General features: G+C 37.9%; 1 protein-coding gene across 1 annotated transcript in view; it reads right to left on the bottom strand.

Moving 5' to 3' along the window:
- Positions 1-23,833, bottom strand: part of LOC149300270 (sodium/hydrogen exchanger 9-like) — a 261,467-nt gene that overhangs the window by 79,424 nt on the left and 158,210 nt on the right. Inside the window, exons 10-12 of the mRNA XM_089485270.1 lie at positions 13,013-13,126; positions 12,285-12,396; positions 2,189-2,342 (exon numbers count right to left, since the gene is read on the bottom strand). Coding sequence (XP_089341396.1) covers positions 2,189-2,342; positions 12,285-12,396; positions 13,013-13,126 — 380 coding nt within the window. The remainder of the gene's footprint in view (positions 1-2,188; positions 2,343-12,284; positions 12,397-13,012; positions 13,127-23,833) is intronic.

Below are 23,833 nucleotides of genomic sequence, written 5' to 3'. Positions count from 1 at the left end.
GGTTTGGGCTTTCCAGAATCCATTAACTCATAAAAAGCACGCAAGTATTAAGACGAGGTGCAGTCAAACTAATGTAGGTTGACCACATCTACAAATTTTCAGGACACATATGCATTTTACATGTTGCTAACAAATACATGTAAAGTGGTGCCCAGCAGTATGACAGATGTATTACCTAATAGCAGATTTGTTTCTGTATGTTTATACATTCCTCATGCTGCAGAGAAGAAATGCACATATGCTGATCAGCAACATATAAACAGTATAATGTGTCCCTTAAATGAATGGCCAGTGCTCAGCCTAGTAGCAAGGAAACACACTGAGTAGGCAATGAGCAGTAAGGCGGCTGGGGTGGCAGTAGGTGCCAGGTCAGGAAAACAGGAGCCACTGGCACCCTTCATGGTTTGCCCTGGACACTCTGAACTAGCACACCAAACATGCCTCATTAGCATTTTATACCAACTGCCGTTATATATGTTGTCTTCATAATGACAGAAGAAGGAACGTTCAGAGGGAAAAATGTATCTTTTGTCTTTACATTTTTCCTTTTTGACTATTACTCAACCATGAGAAAAATATTTAGAAATACTATTTGCCCCAAACCCACTGCTCAGCATCAAGCCTTGTTGAATTTGGAATAAAAGGTTGTCTTTTCCCCCAAATTGAGAGCAGCAGAATATTCAAGACAACTGAGAGAAGCTTTGCTAGATTGCAATGAAAGGTGTTGTTTCCAAGCAATTAAAAATACTGTCTGGTATTTTCTAACAGCAAGACTGTTATATTGGTTCCTATGGAATTTCTAGAAACGTGTACACTTATTGCCCTAACACAGGTTGTGTTGCAGTCGTACAAATGGTTGGTCAGAGCACTGGTTCGTTGCAATGGTATATTAATTTCACTTATGTAGCCCAGATAGATTCATTTAATATTAGTTCTACATTTATCACATATTTCCCAAACTCAATTTATGGTACTTTTCATATATTTGAGACTTCTACAAACTACACAATTTCTTTTATTTTCTTAATCCTGGATTCTGCCTCTGTACCCTGGTAACATATCTAGAAGAAAGGTCAATGACTACAATTCCAAATAAAGATTGTCAAGGGCACTCCAACCACTGTGGAAAGACACAAAAGCACACATCATGTGTACATGGCACACATACATTGTTCTGATTTTTAGGTACTATTTTGCCTCATTTTTGAGAGCAGTGGGGATCATGGGACGTTTGGGGAGATCCTCTGATCTCCCCTGACCATCCAAGGGAGCTGTAAAATCATGTGGCCATGTTACAACACTTTGAAACTGAGGGCCCGAAAGGTGGCTGTATGGGTATGGTGGGTAGCAACTTGTGTTAGAGATGCACCTACTAAAAATTGTGACCTGTTCCTGATCATTTTACTTATACATGGTCTTGCCTCCAAACACTGGTCCACACAATACTCTTCAAGAGAGAGATTAGAAAGGCAATGTTCACATCAGCTGCTCTTTATTGTCATTGGACCTTTTCACTCTAGCGCTATCTATATTTTGCCTTTTTACAGACTGGTGGATTGTTTTTAAGTGATGTTAAACTTTGGCATTCTTAAAGAATGTTAAACATCAATGCACTCATTAGAATGGCTCACAGTGATAAGCTTTAAGAGACATACATTAGAGGTCTCCATGGATGGAAATACACTGCAGAGGCCTTCTGAACATTCAAGATTGTTCAGTGACTACATAATACATGCGTAAAAGGAGAACTAGCCTGTCCAAGCTGGGAACAATGCCTAAAAAGATAACTGGAGCTATGACTTACCTGCATTTGTCTAACACAGACACAGTTACGAACATGAAAAAGAGCTTTCTCGCAGTGGTATGCATGCTGTGAACTGTATTAAGAGCTAATGTTACTGCGTAAAAATAGTAAGGTGATATTATAAAATGCACCAGTATCTTAGTATCTCACATACTCCCGTGTGAACTGTACATTGGCTTATCGTAATTAGCAAAGTTCCTAGTCATTGTTCCTGTTTGGTTTATTAGCTTTTCCACTTCCACAATGAGCATGTAGGAATTTAATCACTAATTTACAATGACTATGCATTCATAAAACCTATACACACAAATTTAGTACAGTAACAGTGAAAATACAATCATAGAAACATATATTAGTTTAAAATGTAATGTAAAAGTTACTCACCTGATTTGCAACCATGTTAACATTGGGGTCGTACCTCCTCCAAACACCCAGACCGTAAAGAATACAACGAGTAGCGTTGTAGTAAACATCATTTGTTTCGGCTGTGAATCTGTATCCCTTATAGCTAGAGCAAATGCTATCGCTCCACGTAAACCTTAGAGAAAGAAATGACATACGCACTATTAGCCTGACATCTTGGCTCACACTTACTGATCATTAAATGATTTTCAAGGTTTCAGAACAATTTTTTTCCAGAGTGATTCCAAGGGATTTCAGGGGACACGGGTGTTGAACGCCTGTCTTTCAAGGTCAAAAACTCATCCCTCAATAACGGTATCTGTCTTACTATATGGTAATTAAACTTAAACGTCAATAACGGGGTCTGTCACCCTCAATTAAGGTTTGATCATTAGGATTGTTTCTACTCAAGTGAGAGAAAATTCTTAAGTTCCTGGAGGCTACTGGAAGGATTTCTAAAGATGCTGCATGCTCCATAGTATGTATATGGAGTTACAAACTATTATACATAAGGTGTTGTGGATACAGTACGTCACTACAGATGTGGCAAAACCCCAACTTTTCTATAGGGAATGCGTAAATTTTCATTGTGCGCCTCTGTGTTCACAGATTTCATTTGTTGGTATTAATACCATGTATGTCCTAAATATTTAGTATATAACTAATGTTCACATGGATTATGAGGAGTACAATGGATCACTTCATAGAAGGTCACAGGACTTAATTGTGTATAATGGACATTAGACAGGTGTGTAACACACTGCAAAGGGTTAAGTCACAGCATTAGGTAAAAAGAAAATGTCATCTCATTGACAAAATGCTTGTCTGCCTTGTTCTGACATTTTCAGGGTTAACATACTTTAAGTAAAGCAAGCTCTTCCAAACTGTCAAGCACTAATAAGTAACTAATAATAGTATAATGCTACTCAGCCAAGTATAACAAATTTAACTTAGAGGATGATATTAGCACCCACAGTATGTAACGATTAAAGCATAATTAACACAACCAATTTGATTTTTATTTACTACCGAAATATCTGCTGGAATATGTGAAAGATTATAGCACTGGGAAATAAAACAATAATATTTTATTTTGTCTGCAATAACTGATTACGTGAGAAAGCCTCTTTTCGCACAGGAGATGTCCCTACCGCCCAATATTTCAACGGTCAAAACAAGGCACTTCTACTTAGAAGTATGGTTAGAGGTATGGCCTGGAGGGAACCAAAGAGACTTTGTATGTGACATTGTGACCCGTTTATGTAAGGCATCTAAAAGAATAATAATGCATGTTACTTACAAATAAAATATATATTTTTTTCATACACAGTACTGTGTCGTCTAGGGCTCTAGAACACTGTGATGCATTCACAGCCACCAAACACTCTGAGGACCGAAAAAGAGGGGCATCAGGAGAAGAAAGACATCTGCCCCAATAAAAAGGTACACTTGGGACATATGAGCCTTAGTAGCAACACAAACGTATATTCTTTATGGATAAATAATTTTAACTGGACAGATTAACGCTTCTCTGCAATTTACAAAGCTGATTTTTCTGCGGATTTCTTGAGAGGATTATTATTCTAAGCACTATTATTTAGCTTTGGTGCTGCCCCTCTGCATCACAAATGCCGCAATCTCCCTATTAATTGCCCCTACAGCAGTGGCACTACAGGGAGCCTGATTGCTGGAGTTGCTGCCCTACTCATCCTAAACCAGAATATGCTGCTGACTATTATTATATTAATAATTATTTGAAACCCAAATAGTTCCTAAATGCTAATGTCAAAAACCAAAATACCATAGTTTTCAAATGCATGTTTCTTAACCTCCAACATTTACTCTCTCACCAAGTCCACATTAAGCGATAAGACCAATGCAACCCTGGGCTCAGTGTCATGCTTGGGGCAGAAAGGTAGGCAAAATGCTGGGGTAAAGAAGGGAAATTTATTTTTGCAAACAATACATTTATTGTGGGTGTTTTTACATTTTAAAGTGTGGAGGGTCCCAAATATAAGATTTGTCCCAGGTCCCAAATACTCTACAGATATGCCCCTGCTTGGGCTATCCATTCTATTATGTTAGACAAATGCATCGAAGATGAGCTACACATAGATGTTTTGAAATTTCACCTTGTCTTTAATACCATATATGCTGATGTCTTCTTTATAAATGTCATAATAACCTTTATAAAGTTTAATCTTTGTACCATCCGCCAAGGCTTTTCACAGCTGATCTATAACTCTCATTGCCTCTGCTCTCACTATGAAACAATCATCAGGCAGAAGAGCAGAGGCACAGCTATTAAATCTGCCAAAACCTTTGAACCTTATTCAGTTCTGGAGATACTCATTTAAAAAAAAAAAAACTTCTGTTTGCAGCTTTCTGCTTTGAGGATTGGCAATGACCCCAAGTATGTTTCTGCTTTACTCTTTGCCTTTTCATATTTAATTACAAGAAAAAGTCAAGTATGCAAATTATGAAATATTCTTTTATAGGAGTCATTAGATTGCTGTACGCATCAAAGTCTCTAAACATAATTGTGGGTTTCACAAAGAGAAATATTACTGTTCCAGATTTCAAACCAACCTTTAAAAATGTTTTTTTTCATTTATATATAATAAGTGTGTAGGTATAGATGTAATAACGTAACTCTTTGAGTACCTAGGGTGACGGCAAATCTATCCCAATGAGAGGCTTGGACAGTTTTCATAGTTTTGCTATAGTTAGACATAGCAGAAAACAGCTTATAAACATCACAGAATTTCTCAAGACAAATTCAGGTATTCATGATACCTAGTCAAAGGCAAACTGTGCCTCACATAATTTGACATTGTGGGAGGCACGGGTATGCGGTGGGTTGCAAATCCTTTCTGTGTTGGTGACGGTTGCTGACCTCTGCCATCTGTTCTTCATTCCCTGCTGGTTCTCAGGGATCTGATGTTGGTGGTAGTAGGCTGGCACGGTTGTTGGCAGAAGGGACAGCACATCCACTCACGGAGGCAGTGCCTCCTTTTCTCAACTCTCCTGCTAGGCTGCAGGGCTTCTGATGTCACGTAGGGGAATTACCTAAATAGCCTCGAACTCTCTATGCTAGCATTCAGGTATATTGCTTCCACTTGTGTGTATCCCCTGAGTGTTCTCAAGCTAATTTGCGCCTGTACTTCTGGTTTTGACCCCTGCCTCCTGATATCCTTTTGCCTGCTGCCTGCCACTGACGTATGGATTGTGACCTGGTTATCCTATGTTTGCTGTCTGCCCCTGACCCTTGGACCGTGACCTGGATATTCTATAGCCTGGTGTCTGCCTTAGACAATTTGAATCGCCTAGGTTTATTTTGTTGTCTCAGTGGAGTCTATGGACCTGCATATTGGACTCCTAATCCAGTTCCGTGTGCCTGTTTTAATTAAAACTGCGGAGAACTTGTGCCATCACAATAAGTGATCTCTTCATGGCAGCAGGGATCAGGCTTTTTAATAGTCTCACAATAAATCACTTGCCACCATGCTGTCAGTACAAACGCAAGGCTTTCCTCTTTAGTTTCTCTGGAACGGGGAAATTGGCTTCTGTCACCTCAGATGCCAAACTACAGCCTCTTTTTCTTTAGGAGACCCTAAAGTCAACCATCTACATGGTTGGCATCAGAGACCATTTTTACATTTTAAAATATGTAGTACCAGATATTTTCTATGGGATTGATAGTGACTTTGACTGGGCCACACTAGGACACTCATAGTTTGCTCTTAAACATAACCTCTCTAGTATTTGTCTGACCTCGTCCTTGGGGCCGGTGTACTGTTAAAAGATGGACTGAAGCAGGTTCTCTTGCAGTACCTGCCTGAACTTTGCACCATCCTTTTTCATTTAGTTTAAACATGATGCTCAGGCTGAATCTGCACAGTATGATATACGGATGGTTTGTTCTGAGGCATGGGCAGTGTTAGGTTTGTGCTGCACAGTGCTCTGTTTTTATTTCAACTCGTCACAGGTGTTCCCTCCACACTGCAGATGGGCACATTTCCACTTTCTGGCAGGGGTGTTGCTAGGTTCCAAAATAAATTCTTGGCTAAACCCAATGAGAGTTATGACTTGTGCTTTGCACCGCACTTCAACATTTATATCTACCTTTTCTGTGAAAGGATACGTGCTAAAATAGAAGCAGAATAAATATTTTCCAAGTGCTATTTATCCAGGTGATTTTTGCCTACTTGTGGCTTCTCTCCTCATGAAAGCAGTGCCACTTGTAACATGGACAGCCTACAAGAGTATCCAGGTGTCCCTGTCTCTGCAGTGTTCCCCTAACAGATTGGTTTTCTTAGTTTCCCTTCCCCTACCCCTTACTCTAACATCATACATTAACACTCACTCTTACATCATACAGACACACACACTCTCTCTCCCAGGCATTATGAATCAGAGGTGGATCTGTTTGTGTAAGGATCCTCACTTCAGTTCTTTATTCCGAATGTCTGCAGGGTGTAGACCATGGAATTTACATATAGTCACAAAGTATATAATGTCCTTCCAGGACTGCATCTTTAACTGAATAAATGCTTACTCTACCATCGGAGTGCATTTTTTTTTTACAATGCAGATGCCAAAGCAACTTTGTCTGGTTCTACTTCATCTTCTGCTGAGCCTGTTACAATGTTACACAGCTCTACGGACATAGAGCAGAATCTCATGATACATTGCCTAGCATCATATTATCCAGGTGCCCCTGGTAGCAGAGGCCTTGCTCACACAGAAACCAATGCACTATACTTAATCTTGTGAACAGACGAACCTTGCGGTAACGCTACCTATAATAACAAAGACCTTTTCATAGCACATGCATCTTATTATAGCAGATATGGATATCTATTGTAAAAATATACTGGTGAGTCTGCAAAGCAAGAACGAAAAAATCCCAGATGATATTTCAGTATATGTCATCTGTAAGGTCATAAAAGGTAAAAATGTCAACCTGACTTCAGTATTGATAATAAAATGGTAAAATTGTGGAAAAAGCGCTTTCTGATAATGCACCTGGCAGTACGGAACCCTCATGACAAGGGGGTAGGAAGGTTCTCTTGTTGTTATTCTGAAGGTGACAAATAAAAAGCCTGGAAGGCAAGCAAAAAGCAATGCCAGACTGAAAAGTTTGACAACAGAATTCTTAAGGAAAATAACCGATGACTGTAGGCTGCTGATAAAGACAAATTTCAGTCTTTTAAAGCCTTGAAAATAGCTGTCAGACACCAATGCAGACAAATGAAAAGTGACTTACAAAAGACAGATATCAGATAAGTTTATGAAAAGTGCGCACAAAAGCATTAAAATAGTAGTGAGTGTGACATTAAATATGAATAAGGTGATGAATAAAACAGTAGAAAAACACGTCTGTGCATTTCATTACTGATCACAAAGCCCTGGGAAGCATTAGATCTTCTATACGTGGAAGACAATGTTAGGAACACGTCTTCTCCTGAAGATAAAGTTGATTTATTCCAGGTATATAGATAATGACAGGGTTGTGTAGCTGGATCTCTTCCATTAAATCTAATGCTGTTCTGAGTGCAATTTCACTAGCAATCTTAGATTTTAAAAGATTTCATTACATTTTATCAACCTTCCCAAATGTTTTTATTGAAAAGTGTTGATCAAGCTGATAGTTTTATTAAATGTGTTGATAGCTGATGAAAGATGATAAAGAAATCCTTATGCTCTAAGTGTCTAAATTCTAGATTTCAACATAAGGGAAATATGATGAGTTTTTAATTTCTCAGCTTTTTTCATTGAATGCCTCCTCCCCTCTCAATGTACTTCAACTATGTCAGTATAAAAAGAACATAAAATTCACACATTTTGGGGGAACATATTGAAAATCCTGGAACGAAGTTGCATCACATATGGTTTTTAGATCTAAAATTAATGTGTGATATTTTGAAGTAACCCAAATGAAATGTATCAGAGGAAACTACAATTACAATGAAGTCCATCATCTAGCAGAATTTTACATCAAATAGATAAAATGTGTATATGCACTGCCATACTGAATTGAAATATTGTAGCCATTTGGGTATAAAAAAAAAGTTTAGAATGCCTGCTGGGTGTCACAGTATTCCACATCGCTAAAAATTACAATATACATAGCAAAAGCAGAAATGTGTTTATAGAAATTGTGATTAAAATGCATTCTTCTAAATAGCTTACCCTATTCCATAAATACAGATTGACATGTCACACTAGAAGTTCTAGTCCCTCTACCCCCCATGAAATAGTAAATCAGTGTGCTAAAGCTTAAGGCATCTCTATACTAGCATTCTAATCAGTTAGTCTTCACAATATGAATCATAACCGGATGACGCAGTCAACGAATTACTAATTTCCCATTTACTGTACATGGCAGCTAACAAAAAAGGTATAATGTTGTCTTGGACTTTGCATTTAATAACTGAACCAGGCGTGATGGTCAAATCTTTACTTACACATTCATACACATATTTATGTAAGTCGAATGTGTGCAGGGGTGGGCTTAATAAAGTCTTGGAGACTTGGCCCTTTGTTTACTTCTATTACTTTATTTTCTTATCTCTCTATTTTGAGCATTTCTCTCCTCTCCCATGTTGACGCATGACTACATTGGAATCAAATAGAATATCTTTACTAAACAATGTATCCTTAACAAAAGAAAAAGCTTCTAATAGTTTTTATTATTATTGTATATTTATATGCTGGACAATAAGATTGTACACAGTTTTAATGAGACTATATAATATTTTTATGTGTTTTGTTTTTTTTTTGCCATTAATGAATATTTATTTACTGCTCATAATGTGGATATATAAATGCACCATAATACTGAATAATGTTCAGGAGATGATCTTTTTCAAGCTACTGATCGATCTGAAGGATGGATAGAGTAGAAGAGGAGATGAGCACCTGAGGAAGCCTGCTGATAGGGCAAAATTCAGAGTGCGTACCTCACTACACCCACCAGGAGGTAGGTCCCCAATAAGTGAATGCAACTGCTATAAAACCTCTAAATACAGAGGTCTCCTGCCCTTACCAGAACAGTTGCAAACAAGTTATAAGTAGCTCAGAATAGAGCGCATGTGCTTTTGAAAAGGAAGACATATAAAGTTAATTAAGGGGGATGATTTTATCGCTTGAACCAAAGTTTGTGTCTGATCATTTTCAATTTGCCAAAGTATTAACAATGAACTTTAAGTGCACTATTAAAGTTGCTGAGATCATGTGCCTAGTGACTGATCTCTACAGTTAAAAATCTCAGCAAAAAGTTCACAATTTCCAAACAGTTTGACCCTGGGCATTTCACTGCACAGAAGACGAGATACAGATTCTCAGCAATTCATTTTCCACAAGGCCATGAAACAATAATGCTTTCAGTGAAAGATGACAGACATTATCTTGACTTGACTGATAAGGGTGAATAACCACTTGCTCAAGAGTAATACAAGTCAAATGAATGCTAAGACACCAGGGTAAGTGAATTCATGGTGAGATAACCAATGCAAAATTCTACAATATTTATTTTATGGCTAAACTAAATCTTGGATACTGTCGCTTGATCCAACAGTTAATGCAGTTGCAGAAAAACTTATGGAAATATGTGGATTTCTGCATTAAATTGAACATTAAATTTGATCTGATATTCAACTAAATCAGACAAACACAGTCTGTTTCAACTGATAATACACAAACATAATCATGTCTTTATTGAACATAATGTGTAAACATTCAGAGGGTGAGGGTGGAAAAAGTATGTAAACCATTGGATTAAATATCTTGTTGATCTTGCTGGCAGCAATAACCTCAACAAAAATAGTAGTTGTGGATCAGACCTGTGCAATGGTCCTGAGGAATTCTGGAATATTTCTCATTCAGATCAGCAATATTCTTGGGTCATGCCACATCATTTCAGTCAGGTGAAGGTCATATTATTCTATATATTATTCTACAAAATGTCTTGATAAAGCTGGTAATTATTTTTCTTCTTACACAGTCCTACTGTGGACTGATGACTAGCAAGGCTTTTAGTGATACTTCTGTAACCCTTTCCAGCTTTATGCAAGTTAAAATGTATTAATCTTCAGAGATCCTTTTTTGGTTTGAGGCATGGTTCACATGAGGCAATACTTCTTGTAAATAGCAAACTCAACTTTGAGTGTTTCTTTTTAATGGGACGGGGCAGCTGTGACCAACTCCAATCTCGTCTCACTGCTTACTCCTGACTTCAACTAGCTTTTGGGAGAAGTAGTTAGCTTAGGGGTTTACGTTTTGCAGCCCACAAAGTGAATGTTTACACAGTATGTTCAATAAAGACATTGAAATGTATAGTTGTTTGTGTTTTATTAATTGAAGCAGAATGTGTTTGTCTATTAGTGTGACTTAGTTGAAGATCAGATCAAATGTAATGACCAATATATGTATAAATCCAGGCGACTCCAAAGGGAACACACACTATTTCTTCAAATTGTAACTGAGTAAAGTTCTGTTACATGATTTGGTTATAAACATCTAATTGTGGATGTAAGGATTTATAGCATAGGTTTGACCCAGGCTTCTGGAGAGAAATGCTGGGATTCTGCATGCCTTTCTTCAATCTCTGGCCAGGGAAACAATGTTTCCACTCTTCTCACCTCCTATCTACTCCTTACTCAATAGCGCCTAATTTACCTACTTCTTACGTTTTACCCACTGGGGCTAATCCCACCACTTTATGCAATTAACACCCCAGTAGAGGTCGCACTTCAGGTAGCCAACCTTGAGAACTTCGTAGGTAAGATTTCTTGGTTAAATGACTAACCAAATTGTTGGAACTGATCTTTATAAGGCCATGTTGACTTTAACGTGCCATAACACAAACATAATATATACATGGCTGTAATGCAGCTGAATGTAATGACGTAATACGATTAGTCATTGCAATATTTAATAGATTAATACTTCAAGGTATATTTATTAAATTGATGAGTTCAGGGCTATGGGTATTTTTAATCCTGATGGACAGTGTGGCCATATGGCCCAAAAACTACGGAAACACTATTAGGGATATCTAGCATTGACATACATTTCCCCCCAAAATGAGTATTTCAGTGGTCTTCAACCTTTTTTCCCCATTACAAAAATATCCCATACACTCACAACTGTGTGTGCTTACAGAAGAGGACATGTAACTTTCCCCAAGTGGCCTATTAAAATAATTGTGCAGAGGAATATGATCTTTATAGATTTGTACCACAAAATTCTTTGCAAATACAATAGCATTCAACAATGTAATTGTAAGGAATATAAGGCACACACTTTGTGACTGGATGTATCCAGTATGTTTTTACAACCATTATTATTGAACACATGTTCTGTATGGCAGCTCATTCGCTTAATTATTGAAGTTCTTAAGATGATGCACATCAGGTAGTGAAGTCACATCCCAGCAGTTAGTAAAGTTAGAGCAGAGTGAGAGCCTAGACATGACTTAGTGTTTGAAGAACACTGGACTATATAGAAAGTCCATTCAAAGTGCCATGTAGTCATTGTGAAAATGATGCCTATGTTCTTGTTCAAGTATATTTCTGTGGCTAAATGTAGAGGCTCCACATGTTACCATGAAAACATCCTTCTCTGAGTGGTCTACTTATATCCTCACATATATACAGTATGTAGTACTTCAATGTGTATTTTTATATTGGAGGTACAGTAAACACACAGTATTTAGCAACAGTAGTTACAATATACATGCCTGCGTTAGGTTAGCAGGTTACTGTCCTGGAGATCTTACAATCTAAACAGAAGCAAGATACTATTAGGGTATCTTTAGACCACTAGTTGGCTGCATTTATTTTCAGATCAACAACCTTAAAGAAAATGGCTCCTCAGTAAAACCAGAGCTAATCTGTAATGTACGAAGTAAAACCCTTGATCTGATTCATTCAATGGTTTCACATATATAAAACATTAAATCGCAAACCCTGTACAAAGAAATAGCAACATAATACATTTATAATCCTTTTTTCCTGTACAAGAACATTAAAATAGTTGGAAGAAAGGATGTAAAAAAAAAGGTCATACTTACCAGAAAACATCATCATATGCTGAAAGTTCCAGGGGATTTTTTTTCTCCGACCCAGGTTCAAGAAAAAGGTTAGAGGATATATGTTACAGGCTCTTGCTACAAATATTGATATCTGCACTCCAAGAATCAAGGGACAACATTTTTGTTTGCTAAACAGTGAACATACAACTTAACACACAAAATGCAAGTTAATGAGTCTAGCGTTTTCAGACTTGTTTATTTTTTTCTGTTTTAATCCTTGTCCCTGGCTATGTCTTAGCATTACAATGATGCCCTTGCTCTACTGCTGTTTGACCGATCCCAGTTGATGCTTTTCTTCTTGCTTCCAACTCCCTAAGACCGATCTGCTGTTCTAAATGAGTGATGCAATGTATAAATCCTTAATTTTTTTGTGAGAACATCTATTTGTTGACTCTAGGCATCTAACATGATTAGGTACCAGCCCAACTTTAATCACTGTAAAAGCAATTTACTGTATTTAAAAGTTTTTAAGCAAAAACAAGATACTGGTTTCATGTACGCGCCTTTAGTAACACTATATTCTCAAAAAAATGCCGATGGAGGCATGAAGGGCCATACTTTTTACTGCAAATACACTATATTTATTTTATTACACTTTCCTTTAAAGTGACTGCAATATATCCAATATACATAACATATCCAACGTCAGAAAGTCAATAATATAAGGAATAAAATTAGGCGAACGGAAAATAAAAAAAAAAGGATACAAAAGCACCACATATGAAAAGAGCATTAAATATATGATTCTGGAATGTAAACAAGGCAAGTCCCATATAACAGAAGATAAAGTTCTCTGCCAAAAAATTCATGAACTCGAACAGCTGAAAGAAAAGAGACACAGAAAACATCATTAGCTACTGAAATAAGTAAAGTAAAGATTAAAACAAAAAAGTAGAATTTCTGTCCTACGGCAAAATGACCATTTCACTTCTACAATCATTGCAATATCCAGTGACAAGGACATATTTCTAAATGATTACTGCTGGTAATTAAAAGCACTTTATGAAGTGATAGCGGCAGAAAATTTTAATAAGCTCAGTTTATTGAGCGACTGCATTTAACTCTAACATTCAGCAGGACTTGCGGAGTCCTACAACGACAAGCTTGAACTAGTTTGTCACATACTTTGTGGGTTAGTGAATAGGACCCTGAAATCACTTGCACTGCACATGCTCTTGTGAGCAAAGCCCTTTTTGAGATTACTCGGTAACATGAAGTTGGCAAGTGGAATGGTGTTCCAAAATTTCTCGAGTTCATAAATGGTGCAGAGTGATCAGTGTGATGTCCAAAACGTTGGATGCTATGTGTGATGTCATAGAAAATACATTGTGGAGTTACCATATATGTTCCAGAGAACAGTAACTGAAACCTATTGTTTCTGGCTCTCACAGATGTGTTCTGATACTTGCACATTTCCTTAATTATATATATTTTTTTATTTCAGTAGACTGCATGAAATACCTTTCATTAAAATATATCTTTAAAAAATGAGCATTTCTCTTAAGATGGCAATTACATTTTTATTTCAAATTTCGAGGAAATATTTGTCTAATTGTTCAGTTCTGTATTGAAAAATTATGATTGAAAAAAATTGATTGCTTGCTAGCTAATTTTTTAACTTACCAGTTTTAGTTGCTGACTAATAAAATGCTTTGCCTATTTAGTCTGTTAAATACAGATTGGTTTCAGTTAGTTGTAGATGAATGAGCACCGGAAGGTCATGTGACGCCGGCGCTCAGTCATATAAGCCCCAGCAGAAGTGCTGGCAGCAGCGGAGGATGTGTACGTGCATCGCACAGACCTCCACCGGCTGCCAGAGAGGAAGATCCAGGTCCCCTGCAGCACTGCTGGGGATCTGGATCATAGTCTCATAGTTAGACCTCTGTTTGAGGTTTGATTAGAAGACAACCTTGAATATAAAACAATGGTTATTTTTCAGAACATTTGCTCTGAAAAAACCTTGTCTTATAATCGAGCAAATACGGTATTACACATGAAGTTATATGCCATTGTAACAGCCCATGATCAGCATTGTTTGTACACAGAATAAAACATTGGCTTGTGCTAAAGGGAACTGGGAAGGTACTATTCAGGGTTCCTGCCTCCCTTAGGGTTTTTCAAAAATATATTTAAATGGGCTATAGAGAGGCACATAACTTCCCCAGGTTTAATTACCCTGCCCATTGTGCACAAGGTGGTGGAAGGGGAGCAATTATCGGCCTCCACCTGGATAATAGGGGATAATGTTTCATATACTTTTAGTTATTTTAATATTTAATATAGTGGGGGTGGGAGGGCAACATTCTGGGATTTTAAGATTATATTTATGAGCAGGAACTACAGTTTCACATTAATTTTAAGTCACAGGCAACTTGCAAATTAGTGCCTTTTCAAACTACATGCAGTCTCAGCTCCTGCTTGTCAGAGCACGCAAGATTTTTCTTCTAAAGCTAAAGCGAGTTGGATTAAGTGAATTTGCAATGAAAAGACAAGAAGTTATGTTGAGTATTATTATCATTAACCTATACGTTAATTAATAAATAAAAGTGATAGGATATGATATTTCTCATTAAAAGTAACTACAGTTGAAATATGTTTGTGTAAAATGGAAAGGTGTGATTAAACAAATTTGATAGATCTTCACTTTTTTACTTTAAGTATCAGAATACTCAATATAAGACATATTTCCTAATGGATGAGTTACAGAAAATTAGATTAGATTTTATACTTGCTTATTGAATGAGTCATCTGACACAACAAAGCACACTACGTTATTTCCAATCTACTGCCCTGGGATAAGGCTGCACACAGTGATCTCATGGATATAAGTCCTCAAGCATCAATGGTCCTGTGCCAACACCACATGGTTGGTCTGTATTAAAAAGGTAACCCAGACAAATATCTGTAGTAAAAAAAAGGTAACAACTGATTTTATAGAGCTCTGTTTTAAGTTGATGCTCACAAATACACGTCAATGTGTGTTAGTCCTCTTTTTAGTAATTTAGAATAATAATCTTTAACAATTTTTATCAGTAATATGATCACATAGAAGCACAGAACACACCAATATTTCCTATCTATAGGTTAAAGGGAAATATTATATTGAAGAATAATAAATGTAGATTTTATTATTACTGTTTGTACGATTAAAAAGGGCATCTACTTTTTGACATTATTTTGAGTTCTAATTTCACTTGTTAAAAGCCTTTTACTAGCAAAAAAAGTGTTGATCGGGATTAATATGCCAGGCACATTTTAGCACAAAGACTAAAATGTGCTAAAAATGTAAGTAGAATTTTTTTTTTAAAAAAAACAGCGCAGTATAGAAAGAAAGAGCAGAGGGGAGTCCTTTCATAACAAGGGAACATGATCACAAATAATGAGTGGGTGAGGAATACGCATGAGTGGTGAAGCTATCACTAACTTCTTGTATACCCTGTGCTACCCAATCTCTTTAGTTAATGCATTTTATGAAGAAAAAATTATGTTAGTAACACATTGTTAGATTGTAACATCATACATGTTGTATGGTGGGTGGAACATTTATTTTTTACCTGTTTAATCTTCTAAAACCAAATGGATTAGCATTCTACTTCTCTCCCCATTCCTGTGGCACAATTAAGGTTTATTTCAGAACATTTGAAAGGAATCTCCCTTCTTACCTACAAGCTGCTATTTGGGGGTTATGTGGGTTAGCCAAGGAGGCACCAGTGGAAGGCATTTATTTTTCCAAGGAGTTTGACACAATTATAGCTTTCAGTTGCTCTGCTCCATTTTTGTTGAATTGTATAGCTGGAGGCCCTCTATTGTAGCAACAGACTAATGGAAGATTTACTAGCAAATTCTAACCAGACTGTAAGCAGCTGGATACTAATATTACTATCTCTATGAAAAGGCTTCATCAAGTGTTCAAAGCACCAAGCACAGTAGTGACATACAGAAACAATATAATTACTTTTATCATAATCACCTTTTATGTCTCTAAGTACCAGAAAGGTGAGCAATGCAGCTGATGTTTGTTTCATCATGTTTTAAATTAATAGATTATAGGCAAAAGGTTTTCGCTACTTTGATGTCTTCAGAGTGAACTCTAAATCTAGAAAGAAATAATATATTTAGAAAGTGTACCTGACATCTGTTTAAGCACGCCTGCTGCATGCGTAATATAAGACTTAAAAGAGCAGATCACAAGCGTGGAATATTTCCTTTTCATACCCTTTCACGTGATCTGCTTATATTGACAATGGTTGCAGTCGGTACATAGGAGTGCTAAATTCTGTTTTGGCAGCAAATGTGAGTCTCCTGTTAGCATCTTGTTATCATTTACTCCAGGTCCAAAAGCCAATTGACTTAACATTGTGCTAAACCTCAAATCTTGACAGGATACCAGTATGATGATAATTCTTTGTAAAACATAAGGGTTTGTATGCATGGAGATATCTACAAGCACATCTAGTATGGGTTCTATCAGACAATGGATGTGGACAGAAACCACTTGGGACATAATGCATGTGTGGCTGAAGGTGTCAGATTAAGGATGACCAGATGTTCAGATGTCAGATGTGGCATTTAGCAGAAAACCTTAGAGTTCAAATGTATGCATGCCACATCAACCCAACCTGAAGCTCCATACAAAAGGATTTATTCTCTAAAGCGAGAGGTATCAGGAGAGTTTGCAGAAGAGTTGTGGTTTTAACATCCTCACTTCACTATTCATTATGAAGGGCTAAAGTATGCAAATTTCTACAACAAGAAGGGATACGCTGGCCCTCCATATTGCACATTTAATGGGTAAAGAAATCATGTTGATTTAACCATGTATTATGGTTGGCCATTCACAATTTACTGTATAGTGAAGTCACTTTTCGTGAACAGACCCCTAAAGAAGCCAACAAAGCCAGGAAGCAAACTATTTAACAATGCTTATCTGGCTTGTACACCTAGAGTCTACAACAGCTATCGAGGTGGTGTGTGGTGGCAGACAAACCTGCATAGTCTGCACAATTGTACCTACATGTTTGAATTTAAAGCAGCAAATACCACCAATCATTCATACCAGGTCTGGTAATTTTAAAACAAGTAGCTTCCTCATAAAGGTTAATGCCATTGATATACAGTAGGATAATGAAATGCAGTCAATTCCTGAATATTTAATGTACGATGCATTAAACAGCCTTTTAAAGTGCACAGAATTTACTACTGCAATTATCAGAGCAAATACACAGGGTGTTAAGTATATATTGCATCTATTATATTAACTGTAGATTTGGGGAAAATATCTAGAAAGAAAACATTGGAAACAAGTCAGAAACGCAAGATTACATTTATGTTAAAAGCTTATTACTCAAGCTTATTAGCATGAGGAGGAATAGGAAAGGACAAATTTCTGATGGTACAAATTAGACACATACTATGCCCTTAAAATGGAAGCTCATGAGCTAAAAAGCCCACCATTCCCGCTAGGAACTTTGTGTAAAAAGAGGGCAAGCTTGCAAGCAGGGTTCTCAACTCCTGATGTGTCTGTATGTTTTCATATTATTTTGTTGTGTGTTAACTGCCCCATTTAAATTGTACACCACTGCATAATTTGTTGGCGATTAATAAATACGATAATAATAATACATATTTATTTTTAGGTTTTTATTATCTATTCCTATAAATTGAGTTGGTATTGCTTAAAAACATTATTTGGGGCCACTTCTAATTTAGACAAAGACATTGGTATATCACCATGCAGTGACTCTGAAATAACGTAGACTAGCTGCTTCTATAAGAAAGCTACAAAACTGTAATTGAAATACATAAGCCAACATATCAGATGACATACTAGTTGCTCTTTTGCAATCACTTGTGTGATTTTGCCAGAAATCCCAATCAGTAATATTAAAAGGGTTCTTAATATTTCTAAAGGAAAAGATAAGATACTGCATTAGTGTCTATCCCTCCGTCTAACCATACAGAGAGATCAATATAATTGTGTATGGAGCTTCTACATGATAGGTCTTTCTGTGAAACAGTTTCGAGGAGCCTGTAAAACAAACCCACGAGAATATTGTTTCCAGAAAATAAGATTAACATGCGTCTTTGTGGTTAGATGTTAAAGTATTGTGAAATACAATTAAAAAAATAAAAAAAAAAGACTACCCTACCAACACAAAAAGGTGTCCTTTACAAAAAGAAAAAGCTGTCAAAACAGTATCAACAGATTGGGGTACGAGGGGTTTTAATCAGTCACTGAATGGTAGTCGGTATTTGTTATCAATGTATACATCTTGCGTATGCGTTCTTTAAACAACAGGCTTTCTTAGGAAGTGGAATTTCTAGGCGTTACTATGGCACAGAATAATCCCACCCAAGTGAATAGGCTTTATCATTTCCTTAACGCATGAATGAGTACATTATTCACACACAGTGTCATTACTTATTTGAAACTCCTTGGCATATAAGCCAAAAGATAAAACTCGGCTAGAATGGATCCAATTTCTTCACACCAGTATTGTTGGAAATGAATACAGGAAACAATATAAATAATGGCCCGTAGAACGCTTTTCATAAAGCAGTGACTTGTTCAAGACCCCGCTTTGCAGGATGAATGCTGGCAAAATGTATTTCTCCATTCGTTTTGTTTATCATTTGTGTTTTTGCCAGCGTTAACAATTTCAATATAACGTAACCGAACTAGAGAACAATATATTCGAAGTGATTGCTTTGCCTGTGCAGTGCGGATAGATGGTTAATCTGATTTGGAAGCATTTTGTTCTTGGTAAACAACAAATGGAAATTTGCTTTGCAAACCAAATGGAATGGTTTCACATAACACATTTACAGTGTGGTTTGTTTGTTCTTAGGAATAAATTATCTCTGTATAAATATCTAACCTTTTTGATTATTCCAGGTAAGAATATAAATGTTAGGAGGGTCTATTTTAAAACCTACCTTTTACAGACAGGCACAGACATGGTTAATACCTCCCAAGTGTGCCTCTTTAGGATGCAGTCCCTCCATGGGACCCAGATGCGCTGCTCACTTACCATTAGTACCGTATTTGCTCGATTATAAGACGACCCCCCAAATCTGAATATTAATTTATGAAAAAAGAAAAAGCCTGAATATAAGACGACCCTATAGGAAAAAAGTTTTACCGGTAAATGTTAATTCATGTAAACTATGTGAACTATTGTTTGTTAATAAAAGCTACAATTGAGAAAAATATTTTGTTTTTATTTCCAGTTATGCATATCTGCCCCCAGGCTTGCCACTCTGCCCCAGAAATGCCTTATACCCCATATATGCCACTGTGCCCCATGATATGCCTTTTAACCCTCTATATGCCACTGTGCCTCCATAACTTCCTTATACCCCTATATGCCGCTCTGGCATTTAAGGGGTTAAAAGGCATATTATGGGGCAGAGTGGCATATAGGGAGGTATAAGGCATTTCAGGAGGCAGGGTGGCATTAATGGGGTTAAAAGGCATTTCACAGAGCACTCTGCCTCCAGAAATGCCTTATGCCCCCCATTTAACACTCCCTCCCCCTCCCTCCTCCAAACTTACCGGTGCTTCTGAGTCCCCAGTGCTTAGTCCGGGCAACGTGTAGAGCTCTACGTGATTTGCGTAGACAACTGAGCGGAAGTTGTCTACGCGAATCGCATAGAGCTCTACACGCTGCCCGGACTAAGCACCGGGGACTCAGAAGCACGGGTGGGGGGGCATAACACAGGAGGATCCAGGTCCCCTGCATCTGAGTCCCCGGTGCTTAGTCCGGGCAGCGTGTAGAGCTCTACGTGAATCGCATTGAGCTCTACACGCTGCCCGGACTAAGCACCGGGGACTCAGATGCACCGATAAGTTGGGGGGGGGCATAACACAGGAGGATCCAGGTCCCCTGCATCGCTGCGGGGGATCTGGATCTTAGTCTCATAGTCAGACCTATTTGAGGTCTGATTATAAGACGAGGGGTATTTTTCAGAGCAAAAAACCTTGTCTTATAATCGAGTAAATACGGTAATATAAATGAATGATGTCAGGCAGCACTCAAATTCTAGGTGTAGTAGTGGGACTCCACCCAATACAAACTTATATACCAAATAAAGATGTCACTTTTTGTATTAGCGTTATTTATTTTACCACAAGTGGCAACTTTTCAGTCCTACACAGGGATCTTTTGCAAGTCATAAAAAAGTGCCAAAAAACAGTGCAATTTTATAGATAAACACATTAGCGCATGAGGCTATCATCAAATTGTTAGATTTTATTTAAAGAGGCAAATCGTATAGCGATAACATGAAATTCATTAATAATCAATATATGCATCATTCATAATCAAGTACAAAATCTCTAATTCATTCTAAGTACCGGTAATATATATTATATATATATATATATATATACACATATATCTCTATATACACATATATATCTTAGGTATCAATCTCCTAAACACATTTTCCCACGTGCACTATATGGAATAGATATATGAGATGGATACATATTTATTATTTTGATTATATGATTTGTGTTCGTATTTAATTATGATTTTTTTAATCATTTATTTGCGAGTGTTGTGATATCACCTTGAGATTCATAATTCTGCTTTCAATTATATTACATAGATAACTCACGTGGGGAAAAGGAGATAGATACCTGAGAGTTATATATATCTATGACTTAGAAGGAATTAGAGATTTTGTGCTAATGATATTATTATATTGGTGAATATCATGTTCCAGTTTTTTAATCCACGATACTGTGTACCCAAACAGCAAACAAATCTGTTTAGAAATATCACTGTGTAAATAAAATACATTTGTCTGAAGATGCATTATTCTTCCAACTGTCTTACTTAATCATCTAAATAGCTATCAATATGCCACAAATGTACCTAGGAACCTTCTACATGAGCCCACTCTTAAGTCTTTAAATAGGCTAAATATTAACCCCTTAATGGCCCATCATGCAGATTCTATGTAATTGCTCATCATATGTGTCAACCAAATGACTCTAATACCTGTTCTTATGCAAACCTTGACATGTTTCTATTTAAATATACATTTCATTAAGTAACATGCTGGTAGCAAAAGCACCAATTAGGAGTCATAGATATCATCAGATCAATGTGGAATATGAAGTCATGCAGATAACATAGCTCTGCGATTTGGACCTTTTATCCTAAAAAGACTATTCCCAGGTATGGTCACAAACCCATGAAAGTCTCAGTAAGGCGCTGCCCCTAGCCACACCCCCGGTTCCAACCTGCGACTGCCTGGACAGGCAGGGGTTAACAGGTTCATGGATACAGAGATGATGCTTTCACACAATGGATGAAATAACGCATATAGTTTATTAACCAAATCAACATGCATAATGACCAGCTAAAAGTAGAATGAAAGTAATCATGCTTACACCCCTTCCTGCACTGCGAGACCCTCAAAGATATCTGCTGCTTCACAGTGTGAGACGGGCTGCAGGGCTGAGCGCTGAGCGCTAGACATCATATGCTGATCCGTGGCAGAAACTCGTCAATGCTGGAAGGGTCTCAATTTTCTATCTTTTAGTAATACATGAAAGTCTTTGATTTAAATTCCCTGTTATGCAGAGAATAACTGAAAAAAAAAAACATTTTAACTGCTTCCTCAACAATTAACCTTTTAACCAACACTATTCTTCACACTATTAACCCCTTTTGCTTCACAATTCACTTCCGGCACTATACTCCTAATTAATAAGTTGACTCTATGGTCATTTGGAATTTTGGCAGGTATGCACACAGAAAAATAACATATCATTAAAAATACACTGACTTTAGCTGTCAGGAAAAGCTATTCCACAGGTAATTGAGCTTGACTTATATTTTCACATTTAACTGGGTAAGTATAATAATACTTTAAAATGTAAAGCAAACGCGACACCAAAGATAGGCAGGATTTTAATATTTTTCCTCCTGTTGTCAGACATACGGTTACATTTAGTGTAAGGCTGTTCTAGCTTTGGAAACCTTGAAACTAGGTACAGGTTAAAGAAGGAAATCTCTATATGGCATCTCAACCAATTTCAAAGCAAATAGAAACCGGCAGGAGATCAAAGGTACTGGGACAAAGCCTGAAGCTGTCCTTAAGTGAAAAGGAACCCAAGTGTGCAGCAGGTAAAGGACAGCTTTACTGCCTACTACCTCTCATTAGGTCACCCCACAGAGACTGAATATGAATCAAAAGATGAAACCCCTAACTAATATTAAATGAATAAAAAATGAAACCAGATAGACATGGACAAAGAATGCGACCAGGGCCGGACTGGCCCACCGGGATACCGGGAAATTTCCCGGTGGGCCGGAAGGTCCGTGGGCTGGGCGGCCGGCAGACTTACCATGAAGACAGCCGCTGAGCGGCTGCAAATGGCAATGAACGCCTCCCTCGGTGCCAGGGGCGGGCTGGGCAGGGGGGCAATTGCTCCCCAGGCTTCCCGAAATATAATCAAAGCGGCCGCTGGGTGCTGATGCGGCCGGCCGGCATCAGCACCCAGCAGCCGTGTGCGATGGCCGTCTATTGATGGGAGCAGTGTGAGGGGTGAAAGCTCCGCCCCCTCGCACTGACCTTTCACCCCTCACGCTGCTCCCATCACTATGCGGCCATCAGATTGCTGGGAATGTAATCTGAACGGCCGGTGCGTGCTGATGCCGCCGGCCGGCTCTGCTTTAATACTTTTTTTTTACTTTATATGGCAAGCCGATCCAGCTTACCATATAAATAAAAAAAAAGTGTTAAAGTAGCTCCGGCCGGCGGCATCAGCACGCACCGGCCGTTTAGATTACATTCCCAGCAGTCTGATGGCTGCATAGTGATGGGAGCAGCGTGAGGTGGAAGCTCCGCCCCCTCGCACTCAGACCGCTGCAGCACCGGATGTCAGGTCAGTGACTTCCTGTCAGCGTAGAGGAGAACAGTGTGCAGCTACCAGGAAGTCAAGACAAGTAGAAGGTGAGTAAAATAATGTATTTTTTGTACTGTATAATGTTTTTTGTATTTGTTAAAAACAAAAAAAATCTGCATGTGTGTGTATGTAAGTGTGTCCCCCTATATGCCACTCTGCCTCCAGAAATGCCTTATACCCCCCTATATGCCACTCTGTCCCATGATATGCCTTTTAACCCCCTATATGCCAGAGTGGCATATAGGGGTATAAGGCATTTTTGGATGCAGAGTGACATATAGGGGGTCAACGGCATATCTGGAGGCAGAGTGGCATAAAGGGAGTTAAAAGGGATGTCATGGGGCAGAGGGGCATATAGGAGGGTATAAAGCATATTGGGGAGGCAGAGTGGCATATAGGGGGCATAAGGCTTTTCTGTAGGCAGAGTGCCCCATGATATGCCTTTTAACCCCCTTTATGCCACTCTGCCTCCAGAAATGCCTTATACCCCCCTATATGCCACTCTGTCCCATGATATGCCTTTTAACCCCCTATATGGCAGAGTGGCATATAGGGGGTTAGAAGGCATATCATGGGACAGAGTGGCATATAGGGGTATAAGGCA

Source organism: Sceloporus occidentalis, unplaced genomic scaffold (assembly GCF_023333645.1).
Source record: "Sceloporus occidentalis isolate IW3139 unplaced genomic scaffold, rSceOcc1.0.p SCAF_25, whole genome shotgun sequence".
NCBI lineage: Eukaryota > Metazoa > Chordata > Lepidosauria > Squamata > Phrynosomatidae > Sceloporus > Sceloporus occidentalis.
The sequence above is the reverse complement of the archived record's forward strand: the minus strand, read 5'-3'. Positions and strand labels throughout refer to the sequence as shown.